General features: G+C 36.3%; 1 protein-coding gene across 5 annotated transcripts in view; it reads left to right on the top strand.

Moving 5' to 3' along the window:
• MINDY2 (MINDY lysine 48 deubiquitinase 2) overlaps nucleotides 1-24893 on the top strand; it is a 70710-nt gene that overhangs the window by 8130 nt on the left and 37687 nt on the right. For all 5 annotated transcript variants that reach the window (XM_059180631.1, XM_059180632.1, XM_059180630.1 and 2 more), the window contains exons 2-4: nucleotides 7980-8037; nucleotides 17035-17099; nucleotides 22226-22384. In XM_059180631.1, the coding sequence (XP_059036614.1) occupies nucleotides 7980-8037; nucleotides 17035-17099; nucleotides 22226-22384 (282 nt within the window). The remainder of the gene's footprint in view (nucleotides 1-7979; nucleotides 8038-17034; nucleotides 17100-22225; nucleotides 22385-24893) is intronic.

Here is a 24893-nt window from a genome sequence, read left to right on the forward strand (position 1 = left end):
CTGTCAAATAAATAAATTAAAAAAGAAATCTTTAATGTTGGGTTCATTTTCTCCTCTTTCCTTGGTCTGAGTGGGTAACTTTCCCATAGCCTTGTCTATGTTGAGTCCCAGATAAAGGACATTTGAGCATAGGTGGTACCAACAATCATAGAGCTTTGAAAACTAATAGTACACAGTTATTTTTATGACATGCATTATACGCATTTCTTTTTAATTTTCTCAATCCCATCACAAAAATCCTTAGGTAAATATAGTTCCTATTTTACATATATACAAAACTGAGGTGCATAAAGTTTAAATAACTTGCCCAATTTAAGATTATAAGATTATCACCCACTCCAGAACTTAAGCTATTACTTGGGATATTTGGTTAAATATCAAGATGCCAGCACATCTGTTGGACAATAGGTCTAGAACAAAGCAGGTTGGAAGAACAAGTGATAAAGTCAGAGAAGCAGAAATAGCCTTCTTGATTCCTTAGAACAAATCCCGAGGATCTGGTACCAGTTGTTCTTTATACAAACTCTGTCCATTTTTAGCTCCCTATACTTTATCCCATGTCCTCTGAATTATCTGACACTTCCAACTTCTGGATGTAAATGAGCTGGAGTGAATGAGCTTGCCTTTCCAGTCATAGTTTATTAAATACATTCTTTGATATTTTCATTAATTAGTAACTTCTGTCTCTACTACCATTACTCTAGTTCAAGCAACCTTCCTCTCGTCTGGATTACCTCAGTAGCCTTCACATTGGTCCCTTGCCTCACCCTATTCCCACCACCTTTTCAAGCAACTAATGCACAAGTTTCGTTGTCAGTTATTCTTGGGGTAGATTTTTCAGTAGCTAGGCTTTCTGAACTTCTTAAATGTAAGTCCATTGTAACATTTTTCATTACTCTGAAACTCTTGAAATTGCATGTAAAATAGGACATCCTTGAAAATCTAATATATGTGAATGTATCTGCAGTTTCTGATGGTTTTACTTTTATTTATTTTTTTAGAGGGGGAGGGGCAGAGTGAGAGGGAGAAAATCTTTTTTTTTTTTTTTTTTTAAAGATTTTATTTATTTATTTGGCAGACAGAGATCACAAGTAGGCAGAGAGGCAGGCAGAGAGAGAGGAAGGGAAGCAGGCTCCCTGCGAGCAGAGAGCCCGGTGCGTGGTTCGGTGCCAGGACTCTGGAACCATGACCTGAGCCGAAGGCAGAGGCTTTAACCCACTAGCCACCCAGGCGCCCCGGTTTTAAATAGTTTTAAATATGCCTTGGTATTACTCTGAGGGTAGGGTCTAAAGTAATGGTAAAGATTGATGTTGAATGTGTTTCAAATTGACTTTTCTAAGTTGAAGATTATCTCTTATAAATTTTTCCTGACTTGGAATACTGATAAGAAGCAGGGTGATTTACTAAAAAACCTGAATTTTGGTATTTTTAAGTATATTATTCTTAATAATAAATGAATTATTTTTAATTAATAATAAATGATAAATAATAAATGAATGATACATATAAAAAGTTAGAATATAAAGATGATGTGTAATTTGCTGGAGCCAGAATTAAGGCATGTTGAAAGGATCCTTAAGTTTTTTAGTCTTTATTTGAAAGAGGTTATATTTCTTCCCTTTGATTCCCATTAATACTTCTAATATTTTAAAAAATAATTTCTTTACAATTTTGACTTAAAAAATCATGAATGCTATATGATTTAGTGTATATTTAAAATTAGAAGAGCACCTGGCTGGCTCGTCCATAAAGCGTGTAACTCTTGATCTTGACGTCAAGAGTTTGAGCCCCATGTTTGGGTGTAAAGATTACTTAAAGTAAAATTTTTTTTTAAATAAATTTTTTTATAATTAGTGAAATTTGAACAAGAGGAAATTGTATTATGGAGTTGGTCCACTTTTCCATAAGTAATGCAGAAATAGATTGCAACACAAGAATCAAATAATTCATATACAGATTAAAAATGGTTGCCTCCTAAGTTTCAACTCAGCTTTGTTTTAATGTCAAACTAAACCTCATAGTTCTAAAGCAGACATCATTTCCTTCTACAAACTTAACTTCCCTTACCAAATTTCTCATTTATATGTATTATATGAATCTTAATTTTTAGAATCTCCTGAGTCTTAGAGTTAACCTCAGTTATTCTTTCCCTGTTGTCCTCCGCTTTTCTTTCTTTCTTTTTCTTTTCATTTTTTTTTAAGATTTATTTATTTATTCGTGAGAGAGAGAGAATCTTCAAGCAGACTCCTCCCTGAACACGGATCCCATCACACTCGATCTCATGACCCATGAGATCATGAACTGAGCCAAAATCAGGAGTTGGATGATGCTTAACCTACTGAGCCACCCAGACACCCCCTCATCCTCCACTTTTCATTGGTCACAAAGTTGTGTCAGTTCCTCATTTAAAGTATATTTCAGATGATGTTTTAAATAAGACTTGTGTTGAAAGTGTTCTGCTATAAAATCTGTAAATACTGACATAATGGAGAGGGTAATTGGCTTTGGAGTTCAATCTCAGTTCACATCATAGCTTTGCTACTTTGAGCAAATTAACTTTTCAGTGCGATAGTTTATTCTTTGAATGAAGGTTATGAAATCTCCATAGGATTGTTGTGGATTAAGGGTAACATGCAAACTGGATGACAGTTAGTTCAATATATTAAAAAAATTTTTGTGACTTTCCTAAAGAGCAAAGATTGGCAAATACTTGATTTTTTAATCTTCTCAAGTAACTCTCCAACTTATAGAGGTGTTATAATTCTAACTGTGTATTTCTGACTTTTTATTGGTATTCCAGTTAAATATTTAATAATATTCTTCGGTCATTTTTGTACTTAGCATTATCTATATAAACTGCTAATTTCTTAGTTACAACCGGGTCTCCTGCATTTCTCTACCCGCCTCAGAATATCAAAATCATAGGTATCAAAATCTTGGCACATCACTTTTAAGAAGTTTTGCATTCTTTTTTTTTTTTTTTAAGATTTTTATTTATTTACTTGAGAGAGAGACAGTGAGAGAGAGCATGTACGAGCAGAAGGTCAGAGAGAGAAGTAGACTCCCCATGGAGCTGGGAGTCCGATGCGGGACTTGATCCCGGGACTCCAGGATCATGACCTGAGCCGAAGACAGTCGTCCAACCAACTGGGCCACCCAGGCGTCCCAGATGTTTTGCATTCTTGTTTAAGATTTTATTAATACTTTACATGGAAGATTTTTTTAATTTATTTTTAATTTTTAAAAAGATTTTATTTATTTATTCGTGGAGAGGGAGAGAGAGAGAGGCAGAAGGAGAAGCAGACTTCCCAAGGAGCAGGGAGCCCAGATGTGGGACTCGATCCCAGGACCCCAGGATCACGACCTGAGCCGAAGGCATATGCTTAACCATCTGAGCTACCCAGGCACCCTATTTTTAATTTTTTTAATTAAAAAAAATTTTGATCTTGTTTGAGTCTATTCTCAAATACACTTCACTTTTCACATGACTAAGATAATTTGGCTAAATTAATGAGGTTTTACCCTATAGTTGAATATTTGGAGTTGGAGTAGCTATTTCCTTTTGTTAATTTAAATATTCTTGCTGTGCTTATGTTACTAATTTGCTAAGGAAAGCCAGTTAATTCAGTAAAATCTTTAGTTCTAGGAGAAGACACAATTTATTTTCCTAGACTCTATTTGAACTCTTAATTTGGAGCTATGTGTTACTATATACTGAGAAGCTTTGCTAATGTTTTAGGAAGACTATTTAAACTACTTATGAGAGTACCTTTCAACTACCTTTTTATACATTAAAGTATTCATGTACTTAAGAACAATATGTTTTAGATTATTACTAAAAGAAGATCACCTAAGAACTTAGGTTATACTTCATTTGATGTTTTTTTTTCATTTTAAAATTTAAAATTGAGATTTATACAAAATACCATACTTGGTAATTCTGTATTCTTAGGTAGCTATTACCTAAACTGTTCTTTCTTTTATAAAATCTAAAGAGACAAAGGAGTGAAAGTCATAGGCTCATTAACAAAACCTTTGACACTCGCTTTTGAGGTGATGGTGCTAGAGGAAAGCAAAAAGAAAATCAAGCTTTCAGGAATATCATTTTGTGGTTAAAAAAAAAAAATCTGTTGACAGCTCCACAGTATTATTGAGAAACAGGCGTTCCTTCTCAATTTTGTTTGTTTGTCCTTAGTTTTAATGACTATCCGGAATATGTTATTGGCTAGGATTCAGGAAGTGAGTATTTCACTGAGTGTGCATGTGAATAAGTCAGTTAAAATATTTGTATACTTGTTGTCCCACTTCTTAATGAGTATAGAGATACCATTTTCTTTTTCAGGTGTTTAAAGCAATACATTGTAGGCAGTTGTTATTTGGAAATTTCAAGGCTAAACCCTGAAATCATATTTGTGGAAATCTAGGATTATAGTATGTTTCCCCCAAGTACCTATACTTGTTAGTGCCTTTGTTTGTCATTTTGACAGAAATGCCACATTTGACAATTCTGTTAATTCTTATTTTGACAATTTTATAGTAGGATTGTTACTTTAGCCAGAGTAGAGGTAAAGCTATCTTTGGAATTTACTTTTGAATATATTCTGACTGAACCTGTCTGGAATAAAAGGATATATAGTTTTGTTTTGAGATTTTACTTTATTTTATTTATTTGACAGACAGAGATCACAAGTAGGTGGAGAGGCAGGCAGAGAATGAGGAGGAAGCAGGCTCCCTGACAAGCAGAGAGCCCAATGCGGGTCTCAGTCCCAGGACCCTGGGATCATGACCAAAGGCAGAGGGTTAACCCACCGAGCCACTATATATCCAGGTGTCCTGGATATATAGTTCTTATTTAAGAAACATTGTTAGGTATAAATGGGACTTTTTTTTTCTTTTTTTTTTTTTTAAGCTTTTATTTATTTATTTGACAGACAGAGATCACAAGTAGGCAGAGAGGCAGTGGGGGAAGGGGAGAAGCAGGCTCCCTGCTGAACAGAGATCCTGGGATCATGACCTGAGCTGAAGGCAGAGGCTTAACCAGCCACCCAGGTGCCCCTAAATGGGACTTTCAGATTGTTCTGACAATTATTCAGAATATAAACACTTACAGTGAATATAAACTGCTGGTTTAAATAACAGACTTTAGTGCTACTGAAATAGCTTGATTAAATATTCTATAGTGATAAAATATTCTATAGTAACAGTTAAAATCATCTAAAGGAAGGATCAGCAAACTTTTCCTATAAAAGATCAGATAGTAAGTAAATATTTTTAGGCCTTGTGGGCTCTATGATTTCTCTTGTAAAGATTCAACTCTATTATTGTTGTGCAAAAACAGCCAAAACCATACATAACCAATGAGAGTGACTGTTCCAATAAAACTTTATTTAGAAAAACAGGCAGGAGACCATAATATGCCAATGAATTTCAGTTTAAAAATATACCCTGTATTGGGGTGCCTGGGTGGCTCTGTGGGTTAAGCCTCTGCCTTTGGCTAAGGTCATGATCTCAGGGTCCTGGGATCAAGCCTGGCATTGGGAACTCTGCTCAGCAGGGAACCTGTTGCCCCTTTCTCTCTCTCTGCCTGCATCTCTGCCTATTCGTGATCTCTGTCTGTGAAATAAATTTAAAAATCTTAAAATACGCACACACACACACACACACACACACCTTATATGGGAACTCTCTACTTTCTGCTGTAAACCTAAAGCTGCTTTAAAAAAAATTTCTATTAAAAGTTTTTGAAAAACATGACACACGAAAAAAAATGACTTAGAATCAAATAATGTTCAAAACCTCCATGGCATCTCTTTGTTTTCACTGAGTGATAAATCTTCTGGATGACAAAATCATAAGCATTAATTGTCAGGTATGCTTTCAAAGCATATCAGAATGTTCTGTTTTACAGAGATCTGTTTTAGAACTTATTTTATTCATTGATTAAAACAAAATATTGTGACATGCTATTACCACATTTGCTAACATAAACACCCAGAGCACCTTTTTCAACTCTTGGAGGAATTGTTGGAAAATTGATGATTTAAATGATTTCCTTGGTTGAATAGAAGATAATTCCAAAAAATAACCCCAGGGAATTTTAATTTTCTTTTTTTAGGATTTTATTTATTTATTTATTTATTTAAAGATTTTATTTATTTGACAGATAGAGATCACAAGCAGGCAGAGAGGGAAGCGGGGGGGGGGGGAAGTAGGCTCCCCACTGAGCAGAGAGCCCGATGTGGGGCTCGATCCCAGAACCCTCGGATCGTGACCTGAGCTGAACGCAAAGGCCTAACCCCACTGAGCCACGCAAGCGCCCCTAAGATTTCATTTATTTATTTGACAGAGAGAGAGATAGAGAGTAAGAGAGGGAATACAAGCAGAAGGCATGGGAGAGGGAGAAGTAGACCTGCTCTAGCAGGGAGCCTGATGAGAGACTCAATCCCAAGAACCTGAGCAAAAGGCAGACACCCAATGACTGAGACACCAATGTGCTCCCTGGAGAATTTCAAATTCTGTTACTGTCCTCCTGTCATTGATATTTAATTACCTTGTTTGAGTTTCCATCCTATAGTATTTATTTTTCTTCTATCCTATGAATATACCACAGAGTATGCTTTTGAATAAGTAAGTTAAAATATTTATAACCATTGGCTGTAATATTTGTGTAACTCATCTGGCAATTCAATTGAAATGTTAATGTAAACTAATGTATTATAGCTCAATTAACTTTAGAAACTTAAAAATGATTATAATTATGTATCTAGTTTTAACCTTTTTATTGTGAACTATAACACACAGAATACATAAAACAGAGATGTATAGTTTGACAAGTTATTATAAAGTAAATGTCAGTGAAACTACCATGCAAGTCAAGAAATAGAGCATTGCTAGCATGCTTTTTTTTTTTTTTTTTTTTTTTTTAAGATTTATTTATTTGAGAGAGAAAGAGAGGCAGAGTGAGCAAGTGAGCACAGTGGGGAGGTAGAGGGGAAGAGAGAATCTCAGGCTGAGCACAGAGCCTGACATGGGGTCTGATCCCACAACCCTGAGATCACGACCTTAGCTGAAACTAAGAGTCAGACACTCAACCGACTGAGCCCCTGGGTGCCCCACAGAAGGCTCTTATATATCTCTTTCTAACTATAACTCCTTCCCTTACCCCTAGGGCTAACCATATTCTGATTTTTATAGTATCCATTTCCTTACTTTTCTTTATAATTTTATCACCATGTGTGCAGCTGTAAACAATATAGTTCAATTTTGCCTGCTTTTAAGCTTTGCAAGTGGAATCATACAGTGTGAATTCTTCAGTATATGACTAATACTTTTTTTTTTTTTAAGATTTTATTTATTTGAGAGTATGAACAGGGATAGGGGCAGAGGGGGAGGAAGAAGCAGACTCCCCACTAAGCAGGGAGCCCAAAGTGGGGCTCAGTTCCAGGATTCTCGGATCATGACCCGAGTCAAGAGCAGATGCTTAACATCTGAGCCACACAGGTGCTCCTGACTAATACTTTAATACTGTATTCATTATAGTCATTTAATAAAAATGGCCAAGGTAAAACTGAAGTAATGGGATATTGAGCCATGTTCAAACCTGTCTTCAGTAAAACTGCTCCATGGGTGACCTGTCACATGTTTGTTGACTCTTCCTGCCCTTCAACTGCTCTTTCATGTAGGACATTGTTGGATGTGCCTAGTGACAATTGTAGTGGGTGATGAAAGGGGTAGCACTTGGTTTTGAAAACAGATTTCTCATTATCTCTGTAAGATCTTATATCACCCTGTAAATTTTATGGTGATAAGATTGACTTTGTCATATTTTATAAAGATTAGTTATAAAGATTTAATAACAAATATTAATGTTTATGTATAATAGATACATATATACACATACATACTTCTGTTTCTGACTGAAGAAACACTTTAATTACCTAAAACATTTGGTTTTATAGAAAAAATACTTTGTTTTTCAGGTGAAACTTCCACCGATGATGGAAATCATAACTGCTGAACAGCTGATGGAATATTTAGGTTAGTGTTGCAAAGTGGATGATTTTATATCTCTTTGAAAATGAAGTGTCCAAAGCAATATATTACCAAATTGCATTTTTCTGAAGTGCTATTATATTATCTAGTTTAAAATTATAATTTTGAATCTCATAATTAAAAATTTGTGTCAGCATGTTACTGTTCTTGGGTGTTAAACCTTTCTGAAGGCTTTTTCTAACCAGTGTTAAAATTCCGTAATATAAATAAGGAGACTGGTAACTTCCAAAAAAGAACAAGATACATATTAATTCCTAATAAATTGTAGAATGGGAATTGGTGCAGAAATTCTAACATTGCATGTGGAGAGTGTTAAAAAAAATACTGAATAGACTTGAATTAAAGACCCAGGAGGTGACTTAGAACATCACTATCCAAAGTATGATTCATGGACCCATACTGGTTGATGAAGTGTTAGTTACCAATCTGCAGTGATATAGGGGTTTGTACCAAAATGTAAGACATTTACATAAGCACATTGGTTAGTTCATCTGAAGTTTTTCATAGCAAAATTTTCTTGATGAAGGAGGCAGTGTCTTAAGTTGCAGTTTGTTTGCAGACCACCTGCTTTCAGTAGAACGTGTTTATAGAACAGGTAACTAAACTGTATATTACACTGAAGTCTCTTATAGTTTAGCAAATAGGAACTTACATATTTATACTGTTACGAAATAGGAAATCTTAATCCACATTCTTAGTTTTTTTAGTAATTAAATGTTTATTTTAAGAAAAATTTTAAAAAAATTTTTTGGTTGGCTGATTAGTTTGTCTATGCCATTCCAGACTACAAGCTAGCTATTTTTAATGAAATATAGGCTTAGTGAAGTAATGGAGATTGTAGCTTTGGGAAGACCCTTTTCTTTATGTAATTACTATCATTTAATCCTATTCACTGGTTAGGGAACTCTCATAGTGAAGGGTAGATAACTTTGAATACTCATATATCTGGAAATAGAATTTCTATTTATACCTGTTTTATTTTATTTTATTATTTTTTTAAAAGATTTTATTTATTTATTTGACAGAGAGAAATCACAAGTAGTCGGAGAGGCAGGCAGAGAGAGAGAGAGGGAAGCAGGCTCCCTGCTGAGCAGAGAGCCCGATGCGGGACTCGATCCCAGGACCCTGAGATCATGACCCGAGCCGAAGGCAGTGGCTTAACCCACTGAGCCACCCAGGCACCCTATTTATACCTGTTTTAGTCTAGCTTAGTGATTCTTAAACTTCGTGACTTTAAATTATGTTTCATAATTGGGATCATAATTGGGAATTATGTTTCATGGGGAAAGCTAAAATATGCTTGGTGCTTTTGATGAATAGCCAGTATGACTTCCAAGAAGTGTGCAAAGGAGATCACATTTGAGAGGTAATGGGGTCAAGGCATAAATGGCCCTGTTGGATTTTTTTTTTTTAAGATTTTTATTTATTTATTTGACAGACAGAGATCACAAGTAGGCAGGGAGGCAGGCAGAGAGGGGGAAGCAGGCTCCCTGCTGAGCAGAGAGCCTGATGCGGGGCTTGATCCCAGAACCCTGGGATCATGACCTGAGCCGAAGGCAGAGGCTTTAACCCACTGAGCCATCCAGGTGCCCTGTTGTCTGACTTTTAAAAAGATAATTTATTATATCTTTACATACAAATACTATATAAGGAGGTCACTGTTGAAGCATTTTAATTTTGCCCAGAGTTGACCTGTCTTCTCTTTTCCTAATGCTCACTTGGGATAAGCTAATGACTACCAAACCCTCTCTTCGAGTTTTGGCCTAGTGTAACTGTCAGATGTTTCTTGATATCTATTTGTCTGGAATGGCCCACTTAGTAGCAAAGTCTTATGGGTTCTTTTTCTGAAATTCTTTCCTCTCTGTATACTTCAAAATGTGAATTTATTACAAATTCTGTTGTTTCCTCTCCCCTTCAAATTGGCGTACATAACAGTGTTACTTTCCTAAAGCATCAATTTCATACTTCCCTTATCTACTTATAAAGGTAAAGATCCCTTACGATCTTTGACAAGCAGCTAGCCTTATCAACATACTATTTATGATTTTTTATTATCTGATCCAGTTTACTTGTCCAGTCATATTTTCCACCACTCTATGACATAAATCTTTTCTTTTTTAATAAATAGCATCATCTCTGCCTTTCCTTTCTCTTTTTTAAAATTTTAAAGTTTTTTTTTTCTTTTTTTTAAGATTTATTTATTTTAGAGAGTGTATGTGTACAATGGTGTGAGGGGCAAAGGAAGAGGAGGAGAGAGAGAAAATCCTCAAGCAGATTCCTTGCTGAGTGTGGAGCTGAACAATGCTTGATCCCAGGACCCTGGGATCTTAACCTAAGCCAAAGTCTAGAGTCAGTTGCTTAACCAACTGACCCACCGAGGTACCCCTACAACGTAAATCTTGTGTATAAACTTTCTTATGGGCTATCCATATGGCACAGCGTTTCTTTCTTTCTTTCTTTTCTTTGTCTTCCTTCTTCCTTTCCTTCTTTCTTTCAAGATTTTATTTATTTACTTGTCAGAGAGAGACAGAGTGCACAGGTGGGCAGAGGGAGAGGGAGTAGCAGGCTCCCTGCTGAGCAAGGAGCCCGTTGTGGGACTCGATCCCAGGACCCCAAGAATCATGACTTGAGCTAAAGGCAGGTGCTTACCTGACTGAGCCACCCAGGCATTCCTCTTTTTTTTCTTCCTTCCTTCCTTTCTATTTTTCATCTGTCTATTAAGATTTTATTCATTTATTTTTTAAAGTAAATTAAAAATTTCTTTTAGATTTTGTTTTTAAGTAACTTTATACCCAACGTGAACTGGAACTCACAACCCCCAGATCAAGAGTTTGCATGCTCTGCTGACTGAGCTAGCTAGGCACTCCATGGCATGTTTCTTTTGTGTTTTTCTGTCACTCTTTCTCCTTCAAAGAATGCTTTTTGCCTCACTTCCTTTCCAAGTTCTGCCCCTTTTTTGTGAATCCAGTTTAGACTTGACCCCCTTCAAAGGATATTTCTAGGTGCTATAGGCTTTATCAATATCTCTTTTCACAAAATCAATTGGTACTTCATTTATCACATGTTTTACTCTATTATACTTTACATCATCTCATTCTGTTTCTTGTATGTTCTTTTCCCAACCAAATTATTAGTTTTTTAAGAGAAACATGTATTTCCCAATATTTGTTTTAGCCTATTATTAAATATTCATAATGGACTCTCTAGACTCTCAATAAATACTTTTTGATTGTAATAGTATTGTTTTCATTTGTTTTGTTTTTGTTTTGGTTTTTTTAGAGGGAGAGAGAGAATCTTAAGCAGGCTCCATGCCTAGTGCAGAGCCCAATATGGGGGTATATCTCATAACCCTAAGATCATGACCTGAGCCAAAATCAAGAGTCAGATGCTTAACTAACTGAGCCCCTGAAACAGTATTGTTGACTAAATTCAGATATAAAGGTTAGATAAGCTAGATAAAACAACACTCTTAAAAGATGATTTATTTACTTTAAAAAAAAAAGAAGAGATGATTTATTTAGATAAATCTCCTTTAGAAACTCAAACTTTAGGGACGCCTGGCTGGCTCAGTCAGTTGAGCATCTGCCTTCAGCTCAGGTCATGATCCCAGGGTCCTAGGATCAAGTCCTGTATTGGCTCCTTGCTCAGTGGGGAGCCTGCTTCTCCATCTGCCTGCCACTCCCCCTGTCTATGCTCCCTCTCTGACAAATAAAATCTTCACAAAAAAGAAAATAGAGACTCAAACTTACTCTTCTAAAAATATAGATATCTATTGCTGTATAACACATCACCCCAAAATTTACTGGTTTAAAAATGAACATTTATTATCTAATGGTGTCTGTACATCAAGAGTCTATGCATGGCTTAGCTAAGTGACTGGCTCAAGGTCTCTCATGAGGCTGCAGTCAGGGTGTCAGCTGGGACTGCAGTCTCATGCCCAGGCCCAACTCAGGAGGATCTCCTTTAAGGTTATTCACATGGTTGCTGGCAGGATTGAGTTCCTTATAAGTTGTTGGACTGAGTCCTTACTTCCTTACTAACCGTAGCCCAAGTCCTTTAGTTCTGTGTGATGTGGGCCTCTCCATAAGGCAGTTTAGAACATGGCACCTGGCCTTCCTTAGAGTAAGCACGTGGGAGAGCATCATTACAAAAGCCACAATATTCTGTATTCTAATTTCAGAAGTGATATATCATTATTTATGCCATTTTTTCTTTTTGGTATTCACCAGAAGTGAATTCGTAAGTCCAATTCATACTCAAGGGAAGGGGATTATACAACGATGTGAATACCAGAAGACAGGAATTCTTGAGGTCCATCTAAAAGTAAGCTCCACATCCAGCATGGAGCCCCATGTGGGACTTGAACTCATGACGCTGAGATCAAGAGACAGACACCTAGGGGCACCTGGGTGGCTCAGTGGGTTAAAGCGTCTGCCTTTGGCTCAGGTTATGGTCCCAGGGTCCTGGGATCGAGCCCCACATCGTGCTCTCTGCTCCGCAGGGAGCCTGCTTCCTCCTCTCTCTCTGCCTGCCCTTTGCCTACTTGTGATCTCTCTGTTAAATAAATAAATAAATAATCTTAAAAAAAAAAAAAAAAAGAAAGAGATGGACACCTAACCAACTGAGCCACCCAGGTGTCCCTCTTGAGGTCCATCTAAGAAGCTGCCTACCTTAGCCAAGCTATTCTCTTGTGCAGAAATCTTCTGGGGTCAGGAAAAGAGGAGTTGTGTGTTTGAGTCTTTCATAATAATTATTCTACTATTAGCATTTAAGTTTTATCTATGGTAGCATATTCAGGGTCATTTAATATTGAATTCTAGAATGTTCTGCATCTTGACTTCACTAAGGTTTTAGTGAGGAGAGCAGATACAGTCTTTTATCATGGTAAATACAGAACCTAAATATAAGATACAAGTATAGTAATTATGTCCTCAGTTATTTGAATAAATGGTGTATAGAATTTACTTAAAGCATAGTTTTTAGTTAAATAGTTTTTAGTTAAATGCTATATGAAAGCCTCAATATACTAACATTTTGAGAGGACTCAAAAATGTTAAGTAGACTTGCTTATACATTTTTATGTATTAGTTAATTTAGTGCTTTGGGATAAGGAATAAAATCATTACTGTTTAGATTTTGATATCTTAAAGTTCTAATTAAGAGCATACACAGGGGCACCTGGGTGGCTCAGTCAGTTGGGTGTCTGCCTTTGGCTCAGGTCATGACCCCGGGGTCCTGGGATCAAGCCCTACCTCGTATTCCTGGCTCAGTGGCGGGGGGGTGCTACTCCTTTTCCCTTTTTGTTGCCCCATTCATGCTCCTCTTAAATAAATAAATAAAATCTTAAAAACACACACAAAGCACAAGTAATAATATATTGATGTTCATAAGAAACTTTTGTTATCAGAGATTCTTGATGTTATGGGAAAGCTCTTGTTGTGAAGCTTAAGAGAATACTTGATGCAGTCTTTAGAGGTTTATTTTAAATTAGAAAAATAATACTTGTATTAAAAACAATTTTGGGTGCCTGGCTGGCTCAGTCCATAGAGGATGCAACTCTTGATCTCTGGGTTTTGAGTTCAAGCCCCACATTGAATGTAGAGATTATTTAAAAATAAAATCTTCAAAAAAAAAAACAAAACCAAAACCCATACAGTTTTATCAACTTAGTGATTTGGGAGGCTAGGTAGAAGTTGGTTCCATATATCACTATTTATATCAAAATAAGTTCCAGATAAATAAGATTTAAACATTAAAAAAGATAAACATAACATTACATGAAGAAAGCACATGTGAATGTTTGTATATGCTTAAGAGGTAAAGCTCTTTCTAAACATGACATCCTACCAGAAGTTATTAATAGAAGAATTTTACTTTATCAAACTAAATATTTCTGGGGCACCTACGTGGCTAAGTTGGTTAAGCGTCTGCTTTCAGCTCAGGACATGATACCAGGGTCCTGGGATTGAGCCCCTCATAGGGCTCCCTGCTCAGTGAGGAGCCTGTTTCTCCCTCTGACTCCACCCTCCCTTACTTGTGCTATGGCACACTGTCACTTGCTCACTCGCAAATAAATAAAATCTTTCAAAAAATTAAATATTTCTGGGACGCCTGGGTGGCTCAGTTGGTTAAGCTGCTGCCTTCAGCTCAGGTCATGATTCCAGTGTCCTGGGATCGAGTCCCACATCGGACTCCTTGCTCAGCGGGAGCCTGCATCTCCGTCTGCCTCTGCTGCCACCCTGTCTGCCTGTGCTCACTCTGACAAATAAATAAATAAAATCTTTAAAAAAAATTTAAATATTTCTCTGTGTTAAAAAAAAAATAGACATAAAGCATCACCATAAAGTCAGAATACAAAATAGGGGAAAAAATATTAACCACACAATATAACAGGAAGTGTTCTAATTCTTCTAACTGAAGAAGAGTTTTACAGAAATAGACCCATAAATATAGAGAAAAAACTGGTAGTTGCCAGAGGGGAAGTGCATGAGGAGATGGGCAAAATGGGTGAAGGGGAGTAGGAAGGTATAGGCTTCCAGTTAATAAGTCATGGGGATGAAAGTTACAGCATAGGAAATCTAGTCAATGATGTTGTAATAGTGCTGTATGATGACAGATGGTAGCTACACTTGTGAGCATAGCATAACATATAGGGTTGTTGAGTCACTATCTTATATACCTGAGGCTAATATAACATTGTGTATCAACTATACTTCCATTAAGGAGCGCCTGGGTGGCTCAGTTGTTAAGCGTCTGCCTTCGGCTCATGTCATTATCCCAGGATCCTGAGATCGAGCCCTGCATCAGTCTCCCCGCTCTGAAGGAGGCCTGCTTCTCCCTCTCCCTCTCTGTCTGCTTGTGTTCCCTCTCATTATCTCTGTGTCAAATAAATAGATTCTTTTTTTTTTTTTAAGATTTTATTTATTTATTTGACCCAGAGAGAGGGATCACAAGTAGGCAGAGAGGCAGGCAGAGACAGAGGGGGAAACAGAGCAGAGAGACTGATGCGGGGCTCGATTCCAGAACGCTGAGATCATGACCTGAGCTGAAGGCAGAGGCTTAACCCACTGACCAACCCAGGTGCCCCAAATAAATAAATTCTTTAAAAAAAAATTTTTTTTTTAAAGGAATTTTAAAAATCTTTTCTTTTTCTTTTAAGATTTTATTTATTTATTTGAGAGAGAGACAGTGAGAGAGAGCATGAACGAGGAGAAGGTCAGAGAGAAAAGCAGACTCCCCGTGGAGCTGGGAGCCCAATGCGGGACTCGATCCTGGAACTCCGGGATCATGACCTGAGCCGAAGGCAGTCGTCCAACCAACTGAGCCACCCAGGCATCCCGGAATTTTTAAAAAAATCTTAAAGGCACCTAGGTAGCTCAGTCATAAACCGTCTGCCTTCAGCTCAGGTCATGATCCCAGGGTCCTGGGATCGAGACCCACATAGGGCTCCCTGCTCAGCAGGGAGTCTGCTTCTCCCACTCTCTCTGCCCCTCCTACCTGTGCTCGCTCTCTCTGTTTCTCTCTCCCTCTCAAATAAATGAGTAAAAATCTTTAATAAAAAAAGACCTTCTAAAAAAAAGTGGTGTGGGGTGCCTGGCTGGCTCAGTGAGTGGAGTGTGCAACTCTTGGTCTCTGGGTTCTGAGTTTGAGCCCCACATTGGGTGTAGATCTTACTTAAAAATAAAATCTTTTAGAAAGTCATTTTACTAAAAAAACTTTTATAGTTAAATAAGAAAAAATGATACTTGTATAGGCAGACAATTAAAAGAAAAGTATAGACTCAGTTGGTTAAGTGTCAGACTTGGTTTATGCTCAGGTGTTGATCTCACGGGTTGTGAAATCAAGCCCACCCCCTCGGGCTTCCTGTTCAGGTTTGCTTGAAGATTCTCTCTCTTTGCCCCTCCTCCTACTTGCTGGCTCTCTCTTTCAAATAAATAATAAATAAATCTTAAAAAAAAAAAAAAAGGAAAGTATAGTTAATATATAATTAAAAAGGCAAAACATAGGGGGCATCCAGGTGGCTCAGTCAGTTAAGCATCTGACTCTTGGTTTTGGCTCAGGTCATGATCTCATGGGTTGTGAGATCAAGTCCCATGTTGGGCTTCATGCTTAGCGCAGAGTCTGCTTGAGATCCTTTCCTCCACTCTCCCTCTCTGTTCTTTCCCTGCTTTTATGAGCTCTTTCTCTCTCTAAAATAATCAGTAAGGTCTTTCAAAATATAAAAAGGTAAAAAGCCAAAACGTAGATTTAAAAGGTTACAGCATATAGTAAAATGGTATTACATAGATTAAAAAGGTACCACATATACTGAAAGTCATACATATATTAAAAAGATGATGAGAGGAAAGGTGATAACAAAAATACATATATTAAATACATATAAATACATATATACCAATTTTTCAAGTACAAAAAATATGTGTACTTTTTAGAATGGCAAGCATTTAAAACACTGATAACACCCATTCTTTTTTTTTTTTTTTTTTTAATTTATTTGACAGAGTACAAGTGGGGAAGCAGCAGGCAGAGGGAGAGGGAGAAGCAGGCTTCCCTGTGGTGGAGGGATGTGGGGCTCAATCCCAGGACCCTGGGATCATGACCTGAGCCAAAGGCGGTTGTGTAACCAACTGAGCCACCCAGGTTACTTGATAACACACATGTTCTTGAAAAAGTAATGAGGTAGCAGTTTATATTGTTGATAGCAATGAGACTTGGTACAGTCTTTCAGAGCTTTATTGTAGTGACGTGGAAAAATGCTCAAATATATTGTAAAGCAGAAGAAATAAGTTCAAAAGCATTTTAGTATGTACATTGAAAAAAAAATACTTGAGACTATAGCAAGTAGTTAACACCAAGTTTTCTCTGAGTAGAACTGGGGGTCAGTTTTGTGTCACTTATTTCTATAGTTTATAATTAAAATCATTACCTTTGTAATGAAAAAGTAATATTTTAAAAAGGCAACTTTACAATTTCTTTTTACAGGAGATTACATGCTTGATGCAAAGCCAAAAGAAATTTCAGAAATTCAACGCTTAAACTATGAGCAGGTAATAGACACAATTTTTGTTATATTAAAATGTATAATTTTTAGCTTATGGATGTATTCATTGGTTTCTGTCAGTGGCTTTTTAGGCATATTCATTTTCTTATTTTACAACCCTTTAAAAATGTAAAAACCATTCTTAGCTTCAGCCAGTTTTGGCCCAGAGGCCATACTTTTCTGATCTTTGTTTTATATGAGCATATATACTATATGGAATAAAACATAGGTATCATTCTACAGATCTATGAAGAATGATAACCTAGTATTTTTCTTGAAAAATTGACTTTCAGGTGATTTTGTCATTGATTCATCTTTCCTTGTTTCCTTTATATTTTATAATTAAGTTATATTTGAGAGGAAGTTGAGTAAATGATGTCTGTTGTGTGTCATTAGGACAAAATCTGTTCTTTTGTAGTTTCAATGTGTCCACATTGCTTGCATGTTTTTTTAGAGATTATGTTTTGTAAAATAGGAGAAACTCAAAACTATTGGACCTGGAAGAAAACAAGGGGAACTTCATTTTCTTCAGTATTCTTCTGTTTAACAGTTAAAGGCAAGAAGGAATCAGGTTCTTACAGTAGAAGGAAGTATCAGGGAAGAAATAGACATCTTTGGAACCTTTATATTTACTTTTAAAGCAACCTTTTTTACGTGGTTTTACCAGTATCACATTGGCAAAAAGGAAGCAAAACTCATTTCAGTATTGCAAAGTTTTTTGAATTTGAATGATGAGATAATCTAGTCCTAATAGAATTGAAAAGCCAAATGTAATGCATTGCTTCACTCTGTATGGTAGGAAATCTTTAACTAAAGCCAAATTGGTATGCTAAGTCATTTAAATTCTATTAGAGTTTGTAGCTTAAAGCAGTAATTCCAAATATTTTTCCCATTAGAAAATCTTTTCAATTGAAATCTCATGCTAAGCTCTAATATAGAGAAGCAGTAAATGATATTTTATAAGTATAAAGTGTAAGATTCAATTGACATATTTTATTTATGAAATTTATATTCTCTCTTACTGAAATTAGTGAGGCTGGGGCACCTGGGTGGCTTGGTGGGTTAAGCATCTGCCTTTGGCTCAGTTCGTGATCCTGGGGACCTGGGATTGAGCCCCCCCATTGGACTCCCTTCTCCACCGGGAAGCCTGCTTCTCCCTCTCCCACTCCCACTGCTTGTGTTCCCTCTCTTGCTGTGTCTCTCTCTGTCAAATAAATAAAATCTTAAAAAAAAAAAAAAAAGAAAGAAATTAGTGAGGCTGTTTTGCTTAATACAAAAACTTGAAATTAGGACTTATAGGTGATAGTTGCAGTTTCATATCACCCTCAATATTTATTTTTGTTGCACAGTCTTCAGAAAATCTTGATTAATGAGTGTTTGCCAATGATACCAGCATTTTGTATGTTTTTTCAAGTCCATCTTGCAGTCTCAGAAAATACTTCCATTAAGGTGATCTAGACTCTTAGAAAATGATTGGAAATAAAGTTTTGTTTCAAGTTGAAACAATATCTAACAACCACTTACATTTCTTAAGAGAAATACATGTCAGATGAAAAATATCCTGAATTTAAAATACACTCTTAAACTGTTTGTAAGCTATTATGATTACATTACCATTAGTTGTGAGAACAGGATGTACCAAGCTGATAAGGCTGAGTTTAAGCTGCTGTTTAATGTTCTACAGGTGTGATTTAATAATGTTCTTTTTTGTATAATTATATGTGAACAGAAATTTTTAAGCCTAAGTTTGAGAAAGACCAATGTAGAGCTGGCATCTTCCTACTTAAAACTTCTTTGCTAGAAGTAGTAATATAAACAAAAAGCAAATTTTTTCCCAGTTTTGTTTTTTTTTTTTTTTTTTTTTTTTTTTTTTAAAGATTTTATTTATTTATTTGACAGAGAGAGATCACAAGTAGGCAGAGAGGCAGGCAGAGAGAGGGGGGGAAGCAGGCTCCCCGCTGAGCAGAGAGCCCGATGCGGGACTCGATCCCAGGACCCTGAGATCATGACCTGAGCCGAAGGCAGCGGCTTAACCCACTGAGCCACCCAGGCGCCCTCCCAGTTTTGTTTAATGATAGATGCCCTGAAAACACCAGAAAGCAGCATGTGTGTGTATAAGACAGGTTTTTAAATGACTGCAAATGTATTTTAAAGTATATTATATATTTAAATTAAAAATATTTTACTATGTCAGAAGTACCTTTGTGAAAAATTCTAAAAAACAGTTTAACCACTGGCTTAAGGAATCAGTAGTAATCCTTTCTTGTGATGTAAGCAACCATTCCAACGATTTATATTTGATATTATTAACATCATAATTTGGGTTTAGGAACACAATAGCAAAATACTTATCCTTTAGTTCTCTGTTTACAAGTGTTCATTTTTTATCAATGTTATTAATATTTATGGAGATTATCAAATGGTGTCAATGTAGATCTCTTAATACTACATAATTTTAAAGAAATATAGAAGATATATAAAAGTATAAGCATGAGCCCAGGAGCTGTTAGAAATTATACCTACCTTAAAGGAAATTTGGTGACTGGCAATGAAGAATTTAATAAATGTAGAAGAAAAATCAGTAGCAGAACTAGAATCCTTCAATAGCCCACTGTTACTATTTTTTCAGATTCATCCTTCCTATGACTTAGGAAAAGTTTTACAACACTGAAGGGAAAAAAATGTAAGCTGATTATTTTCAAGGGTTCAACTTTTGGGAAAACTGAAAAAATATATTGTTTTGGGGAATATAGTTATTTGGAAGAAGTGAAACTGATGAAAGCCAGACTATATAACAGTGTTACCCTATTATAAATTCTTCTTTGATTAATTTAAAAGATTTGAGTAATTTCTACTTTCAGTCTGTATAGTCTCTTTGGAGTTTTGTGTTATTTGGTAAAACAGAATTTTGTTCTTATGACCTAAGTTTGTCTTCTTCAGATTTCAGAGAGAGTCCCTAGTTTTATTATAAAAGGATTTATTTCAGGTTCACCCTTTGTACTATAAGGACCTCAGTAGGCTGTAGTTCCCTCCTATTTTCTACCTTTAGTATGTAGTGCAGTGTCTGATTAGCAGTAGGGATTAAATAAAAATTATATTAAATTTTATATATTGGAGTAAACGTTTTGTTTAATCAAACAAATTCTCTGTAAGTATGGCCATATTTAATGTATTAAAAATGTTAAGAAAAAGATGCTTTAAAATAGTATTCATTACAGATTTATGTTACCATGTTTACAGAGAAAACAGATGTGGTCAGAATGACTTCTTAATTTGGGCAACAAGTCTTTGTATTTGTCTTTTTCTGTCTTCCTCTGACTTCATCTCCTACCACTTTCTACTTAATTTTGTTCTAGCCATTCAGGACTCCTTGCTATTCCATGGACATAGTATGGAATCATTTCTGCCTCAGAGTTTTTGTGTGGATTGCTTTTTGTCCCAGAACTTCACAAGACTCAGTATTTTGCTTTTGTTGGTATTTAAGTGCCATTTTTAAAGAGCTCCCTCCGCCTATTTAAAGCAGTATTTACAGCAGAACTGAGTGGAAAGAACAGAGTTGCCATATACCTCCTGTCCCTCCCCGTCTCCCCATCCCACGCATATGGATGTTCCCCTACTATCAATATCCATCTATCAATAGATTTGTTATAATTGATGAATCTATACTGACTCATAATTAATCACCCAGAGTCCATAGTTCACATTAGGGTTTACTCTTGTTAAACATTCTGTGGTTTTGAAAATGTATGATGACTAATGTCAACCACTGTAGTACCATACAGAATAGTTTCATTGCCCTAAAAAAATCCTCTGTGTTCTGCCTATACATCTCTCCTTCTTCCTAATCCCTGGCAGCCCCTGATCTTTCTACTGCCTCCATTGTTTTGCCTTTCCCAGAATATCATTTGGACTCATACAGTATGTAGCCTTTTCAGGTTGGCTTCTTTCACTTAGCAATGTACCTTTAAATTTCTTTTATGTCTTTTCAAGCTTTGTAGCTCGTTTCTTTTTCTTTTTAAATTGTGATTTAAAAAAATATAAAATGTAGGGGCACCTGGGTGGCTCAGTTGGTTAGGCATCTGCCTTTGGCTCAAGTCATGATCCCAATGTCCTGGAATCAATTGCCTGAGGTGGGCTCCGGGGTCAGTGGAGAGTCTGCTGCTTCCTCTCTCTCTGCCCTCCCCTGCTCATGCGCTCTTCTTTCTCTCTTGCTCTCGCAAATAAATAAAATTTTAAAAAATATATAAAATTTAATCCCTTAACATTTTTAAGTGTATAGTTCAATAGTGTTAACTATATTCACATTGATAACAGATCTCTAGAACATTTTCATCTTGTAAAACTGTATAATTCTAAACCCATTGAACAGCTCCGCAGCTTTTCCTTTGTCCATTCCCTGACAACCACCATTTACTTTCTGTTTCCAGGATTTTGACTACTCTAGATATTTCATGTAAGTGGAATCACATAGTATTTGTCCTTTTGTGATTACTTATTTCACTCAGCATAATGTCCTCAAGTTTCATCCATATTGTAGCATGTAATAGAATTTCCTTTTCTTTTTTTAAGGCTGAATAATATTCCATTGTATGTATATACCACAGTGTCTCTATCCATTTATCTGTCAGTGGACATTTGGGCTGTTTCCACTTCTTGACTATTATGAATAATGCTACAATGAACATGGGTGTGCAAGTATTTCTTCAAGATGTTATTTTCAATTCTTTTGGATATATGCCCCAAAGTGGGAGAGGTAATACTCTTTGATTAGAAACTTTGTCTTTGGTCTTTCCAGTCTAAAAGAGGTCCCTCATCCCTGTCAGTCTGTACGTCATTATCCTGTTCAATATTTCTTAAATACTTGACATTATATTGTACATATATTTGTCTCTCAAAATAGAATATTAGTTACATGAGATCAGGAACTTTATTTTACTCACTGTTATCTCTTTAGAACTCAGATTAATGCCTAGTACATAGTAGACACTTAATAATAAACATTGGTTGAAGGGACAAATAAATTGGATAAAATGGAAAGTTAGAAGTAAATGTGCCTGCATTGAAGTATCTTTGCTGTTGTTGTCATTGTCGTTTGATTTTTCTCATCTTTACCTTTCTCCTTTCTATTTTCAGAATATGAGTGATGCTATGGCAATCTTGCACAAACTACAGACAGGCTTGGATGTAAATGTAAAATTCACTGGTGTTCGAGTATTTGAATATACACCAGAATGCATTGTATTTGATCTTCTTGATATTCCTTTATACCATGGGTGGTTAGTGGATCCACAGGTAAGTGGAAAATTTAAAATTATATAAACGCAAATGTAGTAAAATTTTATTAATTTGGAAATTTAATCTAGATTTATATTTTCTGATTGTTATTTATTTATCATTTGTTTATTTCTTTATGGGGAGAGACAGTGTGTGAGCTGAAATCAAGAGCTGGACACTTAACCAACTGAACCACACAGGCGTCCCTGTGATTGTTATGTTTTTGTGCTTTTACCTGAAATTAGCCAAATTGTGAGGTTCAGGGGATTGTCCTCCAGACTGCTCAATTTGTCTAAGACTTCTGACTATAACTTCAAGGAGTTAGGAGTCACCTACAAAGTTGAGTCCCCATTCTCACCAATACTTATTAGATATTATTTGGAATATAGTCATACTAATAGGTATAAAATTGTATCTCATTGTGAATTTGTTTGTATTTCTTAGGAGAAATGTCTGCAGATCCTTTCCCCATTTTTAATTGGGCTATTTGTCTTTTTCTTACAGAGTTGTAAGAGTTTTTTATATATTCCAGGTGTGAGTCTCTTACTAGATATATGGTTTTTAAGTATTTTCTACCATTCTGTGGATAGTCTTCACTTTCTTGATGGTGTTCTTGAAGCCCAAAACTTTTTAATTTTGATGACGTCCAGTTGATCTCTTTTTTTTTTTTTCTTTTGTTGCTTCTACTTTTGGTGTCCTAAGAAGGCTTTGCCTAACTCAAAGTCACAATGATTTACTCCTGTATCTTCTTCTAACAGTTTTATATTTTAGTGCTTATATTTAGGAGTGTGATCAATCATTTTTGAGTTAATCTTTGTATATAGTTTGATGAGGGATCCAATTTTATTCTTTTGTATGTGGCTATCTAGTTGTCCTAGTAGTATTTGTTATAGTCTTTGTACAAGATTATTCTTTCCCCTCATTGAATTGTCTTGGCACTCAGACTGATCTTTGTAAAATAACCCTCCCCTTGATTCCTTTGCCCCCCTTCTTCTCTTAAAAACCTCCACTATAACTCCAGTATGATAACAAAATCTTTATGATATGCAGTATGACCTAGACTCTGCTTGTCTGTCTAACTTCACCTCTTATAATTCTCCCTTTCTTTTCTTTTCTTTTTTTTAACTACTCTCTAGTAAAGTTAACTGCTTGCCTGTTCTTCAGACATGACAGACATGTCAAATTCATTTCTATTTCAGATTTTTCTGCTGGCTGATTGCCTATGGTGGAACATTGTCTTACTACCCTAATACATTGTTCTCCTAGATCTTCACGTTTCTGGTACCTCATTTTTCAGATTTCAGGTCATATATCACCTTGTTAGATGCTTTCTGACAACTTGTTGAAGTTAGTCAGCCTCCTTTTCCCCAGCCATTTCCTCCCCCATGATCGTATTTGATTTTCTTTACGACTTACCATTATTTGGAATGATTATTTACTTCTTTACTTGATTGACTCTCATCTCCCAGTAGAATGTTTTTTTTTTTTTTTTTTTTTTTTTTTTTTTTTTTTAAAGATTTTTATTTATTTATTCGACAGAGAGAGATCACAAGTAGGCAGAGAGGCAGGCAGAGAGAGAGGAGGAAGCAGGCTCCCCGCTGAGCAGAGAGCCCGACGCGGGACTCGATCCCAGGACCCTGAGATCATGACCTGAGCCGAAGGCAGCGGCCTAACCCACTGAGCCACCCAGGCGCCCTGTTTTTTTTTTTTTTTAAGATTTTATTTATTCATTTGACAGAGATCACAAGTAGGCAGAGAGGCAGGCAGAGAGAGAGGGGGAAACAGGCTCCCTGCCGAGCAGAGAGCCCGATGCAGGACTCGATCCCAGGACCCTGACATCATGATCTGAGCTGAAGGCATCAGCTTAACCCACTGAGCCTCCCAGGTGCCCCTCCCAGTAGAATGTTTTATGAAAGGTGGGCTCTGATATCTCATTGTTTAGAACAGTGGTTGGCACATAGTAGGTTCTTAGTAAATATTGATCAATGGCATGAATCATGTATACATGTCTCCATGTGTTAGCTACAAGGACAGAGAGATCATAATAGCAATAGTTTCTTCATCCTTGTCTGTTGGTAAAAGCAACTGGTAGTCTGGGCAAGGAAAGCATGTCTTACTGTAAACAGGGCATCTTTGTCTTTATTGGCATTCTGTCTCTGACAGTATCACTGAGAAGTGTAACCATGTCCAGTATTTTACATATCCCGGGTGAGCCATATCAGATCCTGTCAGATGACAATGCCAGGTTGTCTAGGAGAATGAGCTAACAGCCTGAGGAACCTAAGCCTGAGTTCTTAAAAATTGTACTCAGATCATCTCTCTGATTGTCTGTGTAGAGCTATATATTGTCCAGGAAACAGTTGAATTCATATGCTTAAAGAAAAACATATTCAAATGTAGAACTGAAATTGTTTGTCAGACTTTTCTGGCATACACAGTGGGTTTTCACACTCTTGGAAGGGGTGAGGGCAGTGCTTTTTTATCTATTTTACTTACTTATTTTGTGACAAAATGATTCTGCTGATGA

Source organism: Mustela lutreola, chromosome 7 (assembly GCF_030435805.1).
Source record: "Mustela lutreola isolate mMusLut2 chromosome 7, mMusLut2.pri, whole genome shotgun sequence".
Lineage (NCBI taxonomy): Eukaryota > Metazoa > Chordata > Mammalia > Carnivora > Mustelidae > Mustela > Mustela lutreola.